Source organism: Chlorocebus sabaeus, chromosome 2 (assembly GCF_047675955.1).
Source record: "Chlorocebus sabaeus isolate Y175 chromosome 2, mChlSab1.0.hap1, whole genome shotgun sequence".
Taxonomy (NCBI): Eukaryota; Metazoa; Chordata; class Mammalia; order Primates; family Cercopithecidae; genus Chlorocebus; species Chlorocebus sabaeus.
Window position 1 is genome coordinate 63,967,797 of NC_132905.1, and position 13,259 is coordinate 63,981,055.

The 13,259-nt window shown below is 41.5% G+C and overlaps 1 protein-coding gene across 3 annotated transcripts in view; it reads right to left on the reverse strand.

Moving 5' to 3' along the window:
* Window positions 1-1,960: 1,960 nt before the first annotated feature.
* The window catches only part of CSNK2A1 (casein kinase 2 alpha 1), a 63,457-nt gene continuing 52,158 nt past the window's right edge, over window positions 1,961-13,259 (reverse strand). For all 3 annotated transcript variants that reach the window (XM_037993991.2, XM_037993992.2, XM_037993995.2), the window contains 6 exons: window positions 11,819-11,929; window positions 9,820-9,921; window positions 8,420-8,520; window positions 7,116-7,264; window positions 6,065-6,151; window positions 1,961-3,355 (listed from right to left, as the gene is read on the reverse strand). In XM_037993991.2, coding sequence (XP_037849919.1) covers window positions 3,240-3,355; window positions 6,065-6,151; window positions 7,116-7,264; window positions 8,420-8,520; window positions 9,820-9,921; window positions 11,819-11,929 — 666 coding nt within the window. In that variant the 3' untranslated portion in view covers window positions 1,961-3,239. The remainder of the gene's footprint in view (window positions 3,356-6,064; window positions 6,152-7,115; window positions 7,265-8,419; window positions 8,521-9,819; window positions 9,922-11,818; window positions 11,930-13,259) is intronic.

Consider the following 13,259-nt stretch of genomic DNA (forward strand, 5'->3'; position numbering starts at 1 on the left):
GTGGGACAAAATTAGGTTTTTCAAGAGATACTTAAATGGTCAGTTCTAATTATAACCATACTTGTCAAAAGGCGAAACAAAGATGAAAGTTAAAAACTGAGAAGAAATTAAAAAGCCCAAATCTGTCACCCAATCTCTAATTTTCTCTGCTACTTTAGGACTATAGTAATTAGCCATACCCTGAGGATCTACTTTACAAAATATATTGTCTGACAGTCCCACTCTAACAATTTAATCTATCTCATGTAAGTTGGACAGGCATTTCAAGTACAAGAAACAGAATTCAAAACGTGAAAACTGAGCCATCTATCACACACGGTGTCGGTTGGAGAAGCATATTGCTCAGGCTGCAGGGACATTTCATTTATTTAAATGTTTTTATTAAAAAAAAAAAATTAAAGACCTTCATGGCACAACTTCTTCCCAGCACAATTACGTTTTAGTTATACCAATTACAATACAATTACAACCAATAAATCAAGGTGGGGGAGGGACTTCTGGCTTCAAACTTAAAGAAAAGCAGAGGAAGAGGGGAGGGACCACTTCAAACAAAGTTTAAAAATATTTTTAAAAATCTTTCAGAGTAATTGCCAACATAACTTTTTATATCGGCCATTCCATCTCCTGCCATCTAAGCAATGCAGACACAGGTAGTGCTGAGAAATAAAGTGTCCCAATACAAAGTATACAGATGAGGTAATTTACAACAACACATAAGTTGTTACTCTGTAAACCCTTGCCTCCCCCCCACCCCCCACCCAACTGGGTCTTTTGTTTTTTTGTTTTTCTCTCTCCATGCTTCTGCAGTGACTCTAAGTAGCATTTTTAAAAACTTCTATTTATTTTAAAAGGCTCTTGGGTGGCACCTCAGAGTCCTCTGCATTCACCTTCGGTTTCTTCCAAGGTCTGATGGGTGTAAGGAGGTCCAGCTGTCTGCAGCTCTCCGCATCAGCCTAAGCCACACCTAAATTTCCGAGCTACAAGGATCGGGTGTGAAGTCTTGATTTACAACCCTCTCCCCACCTCAAAAGAAAGAACTCATTAGTTATAAGTGTCCTGTTCAAATCACAATCCAGTGCAAACATAATCACAAATTGCATCTCTGGCACATCTGGTGCTTTTAGCTTCTGCACAAATTCAACATGGTAACCCTCACAGCATTCTAGGGCATAAAAGGGTCAAGTACAATAAATATCCACTGTAAGTGGTCATAAGGAAGAAAATCACCCTGCCACACAGTCAGAATGTTTTCCCTTCAACTCTCCCTATTGTTGAGAAGCGCTATGAAAGGAGGCTTTAGCGTCCTCTAAAGTTAACCATTAAATTCACTAAAGCCACCACCTTGATAAAGTTACTAAAGCCAAGATGGGTTACAAAGTTAGATAAGTTCATTAAATTCAACTCCCCAAACAATTACGTTTACCTATGATGCCTAGGTGAGAAAGGCCTGTGAATCTATAAAGGTAGGAGAATGGGGAACTAAGATTTTAGGCCTTAAAGTATGTTGGAAGAATTTTTCCTAGTTCCCACAAGCAGCTACTGTAATGAATTAACAGGAGAAAATACAGAGCTGATGGTTTTGCTATTGTGCTTAAAAAACTAGGCTTCCTCAGTGAAGCACCTGATAAACTTAGGTGGTTGGATTACAGTGGAAAGTCCACTTTACACACACACACACACAAACACACAAAAACTGGCGACTTTTTCCATCCCCAATCCCTGCACTGCTGAGACACAAAATAAGTTTTATGGCAAAGGATCCTTAATCCCCAGAGACGCTTTGGCTTGTGGTGCTTTTTTTTAAGGCCTCTCTGCCCTGCCCGGTACCATGGGTCGAACAAGGGGTGTATAAAAGTGGGGGCCTTGGGAAGCCTCCACGGTACAGGGCTGCAGGCCCCCCAGATGTGAACATGAGACACCCACCCAGCAAGACCTTTACACAGGGAACTTAAATCTAACCTTGATAAATAAAACCAAACGTTTATTTACACCAAAGAATTCCAACACTGGATCTTTCACATATGAAGGACAAAGTATTATATATATACACACAGCAAGGGGTGGCAAGGCTGTAACAAGAGAGTTTATAGTTTTCCCACAATTACAGGTCTACCATTTCAGCTTCAATGGAGATAGTGGCTTTGCTCCTATCTCTCAAGATACATTTACAAGACTGAGGAGCAGGTCTTCTCACTGGATGGCATGTGAGGGAAGGGGAAGGTCAGAGGAAAAGAAGGTAGAAAGCTTAAAATGGAACTCAGTGTGGCCACATCTCCCATTAGCTCTAGCATGAAACCTGTATAGACAATGTTTGTTTCTTTTGTAAAAAGCAATAAGTTATGCCCAGTAACTAAATGAATTCAAAATGGCCAAGACAAAGAAAACTGAGAAAGATTTGCCTTCCCCCTCCTACCAGCTATGGAGCACAGCATATTGGGAGATGAACAGGGAAAAGACCAAGGTAAGGAGCCTGGGAGGGAAGGTATCAAAATTTTAAACTGAACTAAAACTAAAATTATAAATGAGTTGGATTTAGGGGTAGATCAATAAGACATGATTCTTACTGAACAGAAGTTTTTAGTATCTGTCTGCATTTTGGGTAGATTTTCAACATCTCGATGTAACTAAGACACACTTCCACGAGAGCCATTAAGATAACCCCACTGAAGCGCTTATGGAGTAAAGTGATGTAAGTGACCAGCAAGCAGTCCACTGCTCCCACAGATTGGGTCCTCCCTTCCTTCTTTCCTTCCTGCCTCCTTTCTTCCCGCCTCCCCTGAGAAGCTACATTTTTGTAATCTCTGAAGAAGAGCACGAGATACCAATCCCCTAAAGTGTGGGATGGTGGAGGACAATGGTGGGAATGGGAAGAAATCTCCATCCAAATGCAGCAGCCGGGATTGAGGCTGGTTTATCTTTGCTCTTTTGTAATGAGGAACTAAATTTGGGAGGGGAGAAAAAAAATTTGTCCATGAAATATTCCACCTGCAGGTAATTTTTCAGGGAATCCCCTGAGTTATGAAAAGTTCGAGTTAAAAAAAAAAAAAAGAAAAAAGAAAAAAGAAAATCAGCCTATTATAATTTTTTTTTTTTATGACTGAACTACTATAAATCCACAAGCAACGGTTCAGACACGGTGCTTCTGAAGTGTTTCACCCCTCCCCACCAGGCGCAAGCTGCATCAAGGAGAGGGTGGACTCCCCCACCTCTGCTCAGGCATCAGGAGACAGATAGGGCCGTTACTGCTGAGCGCCCGCGGCAGCTGGAACAGGCATCCCAAGGGGGTTGGCAGCAGCAATCACTGGTGAGCCTGCCAGAGGTCCAAGGGGTGAAGGGGTTGGCACTGAAGAAATCCCTGAAAGAAAACAGCTGTCAGTGAGCCAAAGACACCAACCATGGCAATATTACCAGTTTCTCATAGCACTCACTGCAAAAGGAATACAATAATTCTTTATTGAAGACTTCTTCTTAGCCAGATTTTTACTTATACTTCAAGTCTGATCCTCAAATATTCAAGTTAAAGTGTCAAGTCCTAATCAATTTAAGAGGCAGGTAAAGATATCTAGGCTTGGACAGCTTAAGGAGTTTGTCCAAGGTACACGATTAGCAAGTGGCAACCATGGTTTGGATGCTAACCCAGGCCTGTCTAGGGCAGAGATGTCCAACCAGGTGACCAGTAGCCAATCACATGTGGCTGCTGAGCACTTGAAATACGGCTAGTGTAACTGAGGAACTACATTTTAAATTTTATTCAATTGCAATTAAATAGCCTCACATGGCTAGTCACTACCATACTGAACAGCACAGGACTGCAGTCAAAGCTCATGTGCTCTTACACCATGCTGTCTTGATAGCTGGCAGCTTTCAAAATTACTAAAAGTCAATTTGAATGGGGAAAGAGCACTTTCTGTCTAAGCTAAAATTGTGTTTTGGAATTTATTTCCATTTGATTTCTTCTACCTCTCTAATCGTGTGTGTGTGTGTGTGTGTGTGTGTACACACAGCTAATATATTCACATGGTTCAAAATACAAAAGGTTAAAAAAAGTATACAAAGGCCAGGTGCAGTGGCTCACACCTATAATGTCAGCACTTTGGGAGGCTGACGTGAGTGGATCACCTGAGGTCAGGAGTTCAAGACTAGCCTGGCCAACATGGTGAAACCCCCCCCCCATCTCTACTAATAATACAAAAAAATTAGCCAGGTGGTGTGGCACACGCCTGTAATCCCAGCTACTTGGGAAGCTGAGGCAGGAGAATCGCTTGAACCCAGGAAGCAGAGGTTGCAGTGAGCCAAGATCGCACCATTGCACTCCAGCCTGGGAAACAGAGTGAGACAAAACAAAAAACCCAAAAAAGTATACAGTGAAAAATCTCCCACACCCTACTGCTTGGCCAACTTATGGCACCATTTTTGGGGGCATATCCTTCCAGAGATATTTAACACATGTACATGAATATAATTTTATAAGAATATGCATATAAGAATCATATATAGGCCAGGTGCAGTCGTTCATGCCTATAACCCCAACACTTTGGGAGGCTGAGCTGGCTGGATCACTTGAGATCAGGAGTTCGAGACCAGCCTGGTCAACATGGTGAAACCCCATGTCTACTAAAAATACAAAAATTAGCTGGGCATGATGGCAGGCGCCTGCAGTCCCAGCTACCTGGGAGGCTGAGGCGGGAGAATCACTTGAACCCAGGAGGCGGAGGCTGCAGTGGCTGAAACTGTGCCACTGCACTCTACCCTGGGTGACAGAGCAAGACTTCGTCTCAAAAAAAAAAAAAAAATCATATATGAGAACACTATTATACATTCTTCTCCACTCCTGCTCTTAGACCTGGCTCTGCATCTCACTTTTTTTTGAGACAGACTCTCACGCTCACCCAGGCTGGAGCGCAGCGGTGAGATTTTGGCTCACTGCAATCTCTGCCTCCCAGGTTCAAGCGATTATCTTGCCTTAGCCTCCAAGTAGCTGGGATTAAAGGAGGGATTAAAGGAGCCTGCCACCATGCCTAGCTAATTTTTTGTATTTCCAGTAGAGACAGGGTTTTGCCATGCTGGCCAGGCTGGTCTCGAACTCCTGACCTCAAGTGAGCCACCTGCCTCAGCCTCCCAAAGTGCTGTGATTACAGGCATGAGCCACTGCACCTGGCCCTGCATCTTGCGTTTTAAATTTCACATTATTATATTGGAGTTGGAGACCTAACAGAACATGAAACACTTATTCATTCTTTTCTCTGGCTGCATCATAGTCCATTAAATGGATATACCATAATTGATTTAACCAGTTTCCTACTGATAGCTATTCTCAATGTTTTGTTATTACAAATAAGGCTACAAGTAAGTTTGGATATACATTACTGTGTACAGAGGTAGGATACTCAAGGGGTAAATTCTAGAAGGCAGCTAGTTCTTTTTTTTTAAAAAAAAGGGGGGGAGGGGAACAGCAATTATTTGAGGGTATGTAAGTAAATGCCTTCACTACCACAGTGCACCGACTTGGATGTTGCCTACATGTCTAATTCTTATGCTACGTGCCTGTAGTTCCTTTGGAATAATTGGGTCCTCTATAAAGATTCACTATACATCATAATGATTCAATAATGAAAAACAATTTTACTTATGTTTTTACAACTGATAGGCACTCTATAGTTACTGTGGCAAATATCACAAAACTGTCCTTGTACACATATACACCTATGCACAAACCCCACCTCTATACCCATTTCTTAACATTGTTTCTAAGGGCCACGTAACTACTGTCATTTCAAACTACAAGATGAAATGGTGTTTTTCCTTTTCATGGCTTGGCATTTTCAAACCCCTATGCCAGAAATTTTCAGTTAGGAATGCTGGAATTCTAGCCTAGAAGGGGATACCCTACTCAAGACAGTATTATTAAAGAATACCAAGTGTCAAGCACGCAGAAACCTGGTTAAAAAAAAGTCATAAGGCCACCAGTACAGAGAAGAGAAGGTATACAAGAAATCAGATCACAAAGCTAAGAATAGTAATTGACTTCCACATTTTTTTGAAGAAAATTTACCAATGAACTGACCTGACATCATATTGGCGCTGCTGACGGGCGTACTGCCCCCTGGCATGCTAGATGAACCCATTCGAGCCTGGTCCTTCACAACAGTGTCTAAAAAAGAGACAAAAAGGCTAGGTTCTGTTTTGCTTGAAAGATTAAACTAATGGTCTGGGAGCCTGAAAGCAGCCAGCTTCATTCTTTGCATTTTATTTATACTCTACATTATTCCCCAAAGAACTTAAGGTGGCAATTGCCTGCACCATTAGACAAGTGGTAAAAAATAGAAATAGCTTTCCTATCAAACTGTGGTAAAAGCTAACCCTTCAACCAAATGGTAGAAAGATGAGGTAATTATTTATAGTAGAGCTAATTTTAAATGAAGCTGGTCCTGTTGAGGTTTAATAGAGACAAGACACTGTAACTTGGCAAAGACAGTAATATATTACCAGTGTGCCCACAGCTCAGTACCAAGTAGGACAAAGCTATAGGTCCATGTAGGTTAGGGCTATGACCACATTCTCTATCCCAATCAGCCTGTCTGTCTGCTTCAGGTACAGGAGACTGGGCAAAAGTATAAATGATTCACTAGAAAACCATTACACTATTATCAAAGGAAAAATGTAATGTTGTAGCTAACATCACAGTAAGGATGGGGTGGATCTAAGTGGTATTTTCACTTAGAAAGGCACAGGTGGCTATATGCACAAATCTAAGTCAAGGTGTTCATACAATATTAAGATTTGTAAGCCTCATTAGCCCTTTCCAATGAATGATTACTAGAGAAAGGACAGATACAGGGCTGTGTATTTTAATTCAAACCATTCCAGACTGAGGTGTCATCCTCACAGTATGAAAGAAGTGTATTTAGGAATGCTCTTGTGTCATGTATTCTATTAGAGAAGAATTCTTCCAAAAATTCTGCAATGTAGTTGCCATCACTATCCCCACTGAAAGAATCTGAGGCTCAGTGTGGGTGAATTAACTTTGCAGCAGGCCAACAGGAGCTGGGATTACGACTCTGTTCTATAGGACTCTGGGCCTACACAAACTCAGTGGGCTAGATATCTGGACTCACAGAAATAGGGGTGTTCCATGGCCTCTCTTGCAGTAAGCCGTGACTGGTGGTCATATCGCAGCAGTTTGTCCAGGAAATCCAAGGCCTCAGGGCTGACAAGGTGCTGATTTTCACTGTGGACAAAGCGTTCCCATCGCTTTCGAGAGTGTCTGCAGGACCAAAAGAGGGAATGAGAAATGGGCCACGTGGGCAGAGAAGTTCGACATTTCATTTCTACATTTTTCTTAGTGGCTAAAAGCCCAGCCAAAAGCAAAGAGGGATCAAAACTCAAGAGAGTAATCTTGCACCACTGTGCCACTGAGTGGGACAACAAAGCTAACTGGAGACTGGAAATAACATAGGTAGAGTAAATAAAGACATCTGAGTCCTCTCAGTTTCAAGAAACATAATTCAGGTTACTTGACAGGACGTAACTGCTTCTGTGTAGCAAGGAGGGTCAGGTGGCTGAGCTCACCAGGCCTATTTCCCATCCCCACACATATTCCTGGCATCTCTGCCACTTGGCCAGAAAAAGCCTTTGCATCAGGAAAGTTCGTCTCCTCCTGTTAAGTGGTTAAGTGTTTAAGTACTGTATCTAGTCACTACTGTTAGAGTTGGTTGTCTGCATACAGTCTTTTTTGTTTGTTTGTTTTTGTGAGACAGGGTCTCACTCTGTTGCCCAGACTGGAGTGCAGCCACATGTTCACGGCTCTCTGCAGCACTCCCTCCTGGGCTCAAGGGAAGCTCCTGCCTCAGCTTCCTGGTAGTCTGGACTACTGGCACACATCACCATCCAGGGCTGACTTTTTATTTTTTCATGGAGTCGAGGGTCTCATTATGTAGCCCTGGCTGGTCTCCAACTCCGGGGCTCAAGTGATCCTCCTGCCTTGGCCTCCTAAAGTTCTGGGATTACAGATATAAGTCACTGTGCCCAGCCTGCACATCAGTCTTAAAGCATGCATTTTCTATTTCAATTTCTTTCTCTTGGAGAGAGGTTTTTCACTTAAAGAAGCAAGGTAAATGAAGACAGATTTTGATTTTTGCCTCAACTGTAACCCTTCTACTAGAATCTACACTTCATTCATTTTGTAGGAATCCTCTAGCTATAATCCCTCCATCAGACTCCTGTAAGTGAATTTGAATAAAGGGCCATTCAATGCAATGACTTTATCAGAGGCCTGCTCAATGCAGCATCCTGTGGCACTGGACCACTGACATTCTGACAGTGTTGGCGAAGAGAATGTAACTGTTTTGAAGATCCTAAGTGCCAGTTCACACCCAAAGTGCTTAAGCCACAGACGCACATATTTTGTTTCATGACTTACCTGCCCAAGATATCATTGAAACGTGGATCTAATTCAATGTTGTATTTGTCAATATAGTCATATAAATCTTCTGTCCCCAGAACCTTGGCTATCCTCACCAACTAGTATTAAAGAAAGACAAAAACCCATACCACAAGCATATTATATGATCAAATCAACAATTAATAATGACTGAATTAACATAAAGGGGTCATCATGTCTATAGGTATGAATGCTGCCTCCTAACAGTTTTAGACTTCAACTCAATCGGATAGTGTTAGAAAAAGCAAACTACTTTATAAACCGGTTTCTTTCTCTTGAAATGTCATCCTGGCGAACTCATTTTTCTCCCCTCAAAACCCAATTGAAGATGTCACTTCTTTTGGGAAGCTCCCATTGCACACTCCACTACTCATCGCTACTGCCTTTTGTGCCTTGTCCACACTTCTCCTCTGAAGTTATGACTATAATCTATTTTGTTGTATGTTTGACTCCCTTACAAGATCAACTATGAACTACTCGAGGGAAGAACTATTCTTTCTTTTTCTGTATTCCTCAGTACTGCATGACTTGATACAGAGTTATTGACTTTAATGGAATTCAGGTTGTATTCTTTAAACACATTAAAATTGGACACGGTACTCAAAGGGAACAAGGCAATAGTACCTTCCACAAGGTCCTAGAATCATTCCAGGTTCTTGTGAATGAAAGAGCCCTTTGATCTTCAAGCGGGAAGTGGAGTTAGTTTAAGAAACATCTATAACTCAACCCATATAAAGAGACAAAAGGATCACAGAAATAATAGGCTAACATATTAGAGAAAACTTCGTATTGGAGAATAAGGTTGTATTAGGAGAATTCTAAGGTAATGTCCTATTTTAAAAATCTGGATAACAATTTGTATGTATTCTTCACAATAAAACAAGCAATGCAAACGACAAGGACTAAGAGGGAAAGTCTGATTTCTTTTTTTTTTTTTTGAGACGGAGTCTTGCTTTGTCGCCCAGGCTGGAGTGCAGTGGCTGGATCTCAGCTCACTGCAAGCTCCGCCTCCCGGGTTTACGCCATTCTCCTGCCTCAGCCTCCCGAGTAGCTGGGACTACAGGCGCCCGCCACCTCGCCCGGCTAGTTTTTTGTATTTTTTGGTAGAGTCGGGGTTTCACCGAGTTAGCCAGGATGGTCTCGATCTCCTGACCTCGTGATCCGCCCGTCTCGGCCTCCCAAAGTGCTGGGATTACAGGCTTGAGCCACCGCGCCCGGCCCAAGTCTGATTTCAAAAGGCTAAGCTGGTAGCTCCCAAAACATCAATCTAAGGATCAGTATCAGGGTGGCTGAACAAACAGTGAACTGAAAATTATAGGCAGTCCCAACTATCATTGCATTAGACCAGTAAATTTTTCAATAGCTATAACGTATATTACCTGATCATAATTGTCATGTCCATGGAAAAATGGCTCCTTCCGAAAGATCATACTTGCCAGCATACAACCCAAACTCCACATATCCAAACTATAATCGTACATCTGCATAAAAGTAAACTCACTGTTATTATTTGTGAATCCCCAGGCTTGTCACTTCAAAATAAAAGATTAAAAAAAAAAAATTACTCCACTGACTCAAAATCAAAACACTAATAACATCTTCATCTATTTCTTTTTTTTAGTCCTTTTTTTTTTTTTTTTTTGGAGACAGAGTCTCACTCTGCTGCCCAGGCTGCAATGCAGTGGCACAATCATGGCTCACCACAACCTCCGCCTCCCGGGTTCAAGTGATTCTCCTGCCTCAGCCCCCTGAGTAGCTGGAACTACAGGCACGTGCCACCATGCCCAGCTAATTTTGTATTTTTAGTAGAGACGACGTTTCACTATGTTGGCCAGGCTGGTCTTGAACGCCTGACCTCATGATCCACTCGCCTCAGGCTCCCAAAGTGCTAGGATCACAGGCATGAGCCACTGCGCCTGGCTAGTTTTTTTCTTTCACGCATCTTTCACTAGGTTTTAAGATAATTTTTACTTTTTAAAATTTTTTATTTGAGACAGAGTCTTGCTCTGTCGCACAGACTGGAGTGCAGGGGTGTGATCTTGGCTCATTGCAACCTCAGCTTCCCAGGTTCAAGCAATTCTCTGCCTCAGCCTCCCGAGCAGCTGGGATTACAAATGCCCACCACCATGCCCAGCTAATTTTTTTGTATTTTTAGTAGAGACAGGGTTTCACCATCTTGGCCAGGCTGGTCTTGAACTCCTGACCTCGTGATCCACCTGCCTTGGCCTTTCCAAGTGCTGGGATTACAGGTGTGAGCCACTGTGCCTGGCTTTTTTTTTTTTTTTTTAAAAAAGACACAGGGTCTTGCTCTGTTGCTCAGGCTGGAGTGTAGTGGCACGATCATAGCTCACTGTAACCTCCAACTCCTGGGCTTAGGCCTTGAGTCGGTAGGATTACAGGCATACACCACTATGCTCAGCTAATAAACATACTATTTTGAATTGTTTTCTTCACTTACACAAAAAAAAAAATCCTCCAAATTGTTAGCCCACGGAGACCATCTAATGTGTATCATTAGTATTTTATTACATAAATGTTTCAGAATTTAATCTTTAATTTTCCTATAACAGGACAGTGTTCTGTTTTTCACAATTATTAGTAAGACTGTACAAACTATTTTTATGCATAAAATGCTTTCTGAGCTCAGGGCTATAGCCTTAAGATCCCAAGAAAGAAATTCCTACAAGAACAAAGAGTCTGAAACTTTTAAAAACAACTGGTAATAACTTGGAAAGACTGGCATAAAAGATACTCCCAAGAAAACTTCAGATTTTTAAAACTTGGCAAATCTATTATTAATTTGGTTCCTTTCTCCTTTTTCTGTGAGGAGAAAGAAGGCTTCTCGGGGGAGCTGGGGAGAAGACCTTTATACTTAGTATACAATTCAGAAGAACAAGAAAACATTCTTGAATTTACTCTGAAGACTGGTTAAACTTAGTTACAGGATGGGCATGGTGGCTCATGCCTGTAATCTCAGCACTTTGGGGAGCCAAGGTGGGAGGATGGGTTGTGCCCAGGAGTTTGAGATCAGCCTGGGCACTATAGTGAGACTTTCTCTCTACACACAAAAAATTAAAAATTAGCTGGATGTGGTAGCGCACGCCTGTAGTCCCAGCTACTCAGGAGGCTAAGCTGGGAGGATCACTTGAGCCCAGAAGTTTGGGGCTGCAGTGAGCTATGCACATGGCATTGTACTCCAGCCTGGGCAACAGAGGAAAACCCTGCCTCAAAAAACGAACAAAAGGCCGGGCACAGTGGTTCACGCCTATAATCCCAGCACCTAAACGTACAAAATGATACTTTTTTTTTTTTTTTTTTTTGTAAATTATGTGCGAAATAAACACAGGACCAAAATTATGCCTGCCCTTCTCTTCTCACCTGATAGTCTACAAGTAGCTCAGGACCTTTGAAGTATCGGGAAGCAACTCGGACATTATATTCTTGGCCAGGATGATAAAACTCAGCCAAACCCCAGTCTATTAGTCGTAGCTGAAAAAGAAAAAATCATGAGCAATTTTATCTTTCTCTAAGCTACCCATATTGTGCCATTAGCATACTCTTGATAAAATACACCAGATACGCCACTCTGTACTGAAACCCCTTCACTGACTACTTATGGCCTTCAGGATGAAAACAAAACGCAGCTTGACATACAACTTTCTCCATGATTTTGTTCCTAAAAGACACAATCTCATTTGTGCTTTTACAAATTTCTTAAACTGCTCAATGACTAAAATGTCCCTACGACCCAGCCTATAATCCTATTGGTAAGCATCTCCTTAACTTTTGGGATATTTAAGTTAGCTCCTCAATGAAGTCTTCTCTAATTATCTAGATAGAACTGATCATTGCCTTCAGCCCCCTGAATTTTAGATATATTTCTTTAACAGAACCTAAACTCTTTATTACATGTTTTCTACCTTTCTTTTTCAATATGGATGACAAGCCCTAGGGGGTAGGGACTGTTTTATTCACCTTTGTAATTTTCAGAATTCAACATAATGCCTGGTATACAGGAGAAAAACGAATAAATATTTGCTGGATAGACGAAATAACAGAAAAGTCGTACAATACAGCTTTTACCAAAACGCATCTTAAATATGGAAAAAGGGGTAAGAGGCAAGCTTATCTGCCCACTGTGCACAGCACGACCATGATCTGAAGTACCAGCAGTAGGCCCTGAGGAATAACATCAGACTCCTCTGGCATTAAGTTTACTGCCTACATCTCAAAACTAAACCTTTGATTACTCCGTGCAAAACTACCTCCACTCATAGTCTCCCCCTGCTCAGTTAAAGGTGATATTCATCCTATCATATAAGCCAAAACTTAAGATTCACCCTGGATTCCTGTTTCCCTCAGACCTCACATTTAATCTGTCAACAAATCCTGAAGCCTCTACCATATTCTGACCATTATCATCACCACCTCCACTGCCACTGCCCTGATCCAAGCCACCACCAAGTCTTGTTTGATATACTGCCATAGCCCCTTATCCTAATCGGTCTCACTGCTTTCATTCTTGCCCTCTAAACAGTTTAATAAATACTAAACAAATAGTTTAATAGTTATTTAAAAAATAATTAAATATTTTAAAATAAACATAAACAGCTTTTTAAAAGGATTGTTCAGGTTGCTATGGAGAGATTATAGATTCACAGGAAATTGCAAAAGTAGTAGAGATTCTCTGTACCCTTTACCCAGTTTCCCCTAATAGTAACATCTTACATAACTACAGTACAATATCAAAACCAAGAAACTGACAATTCAGAAAGATCTTATTCAGGTTTCACCAGTGTTACATGCACGCGCATGTTTG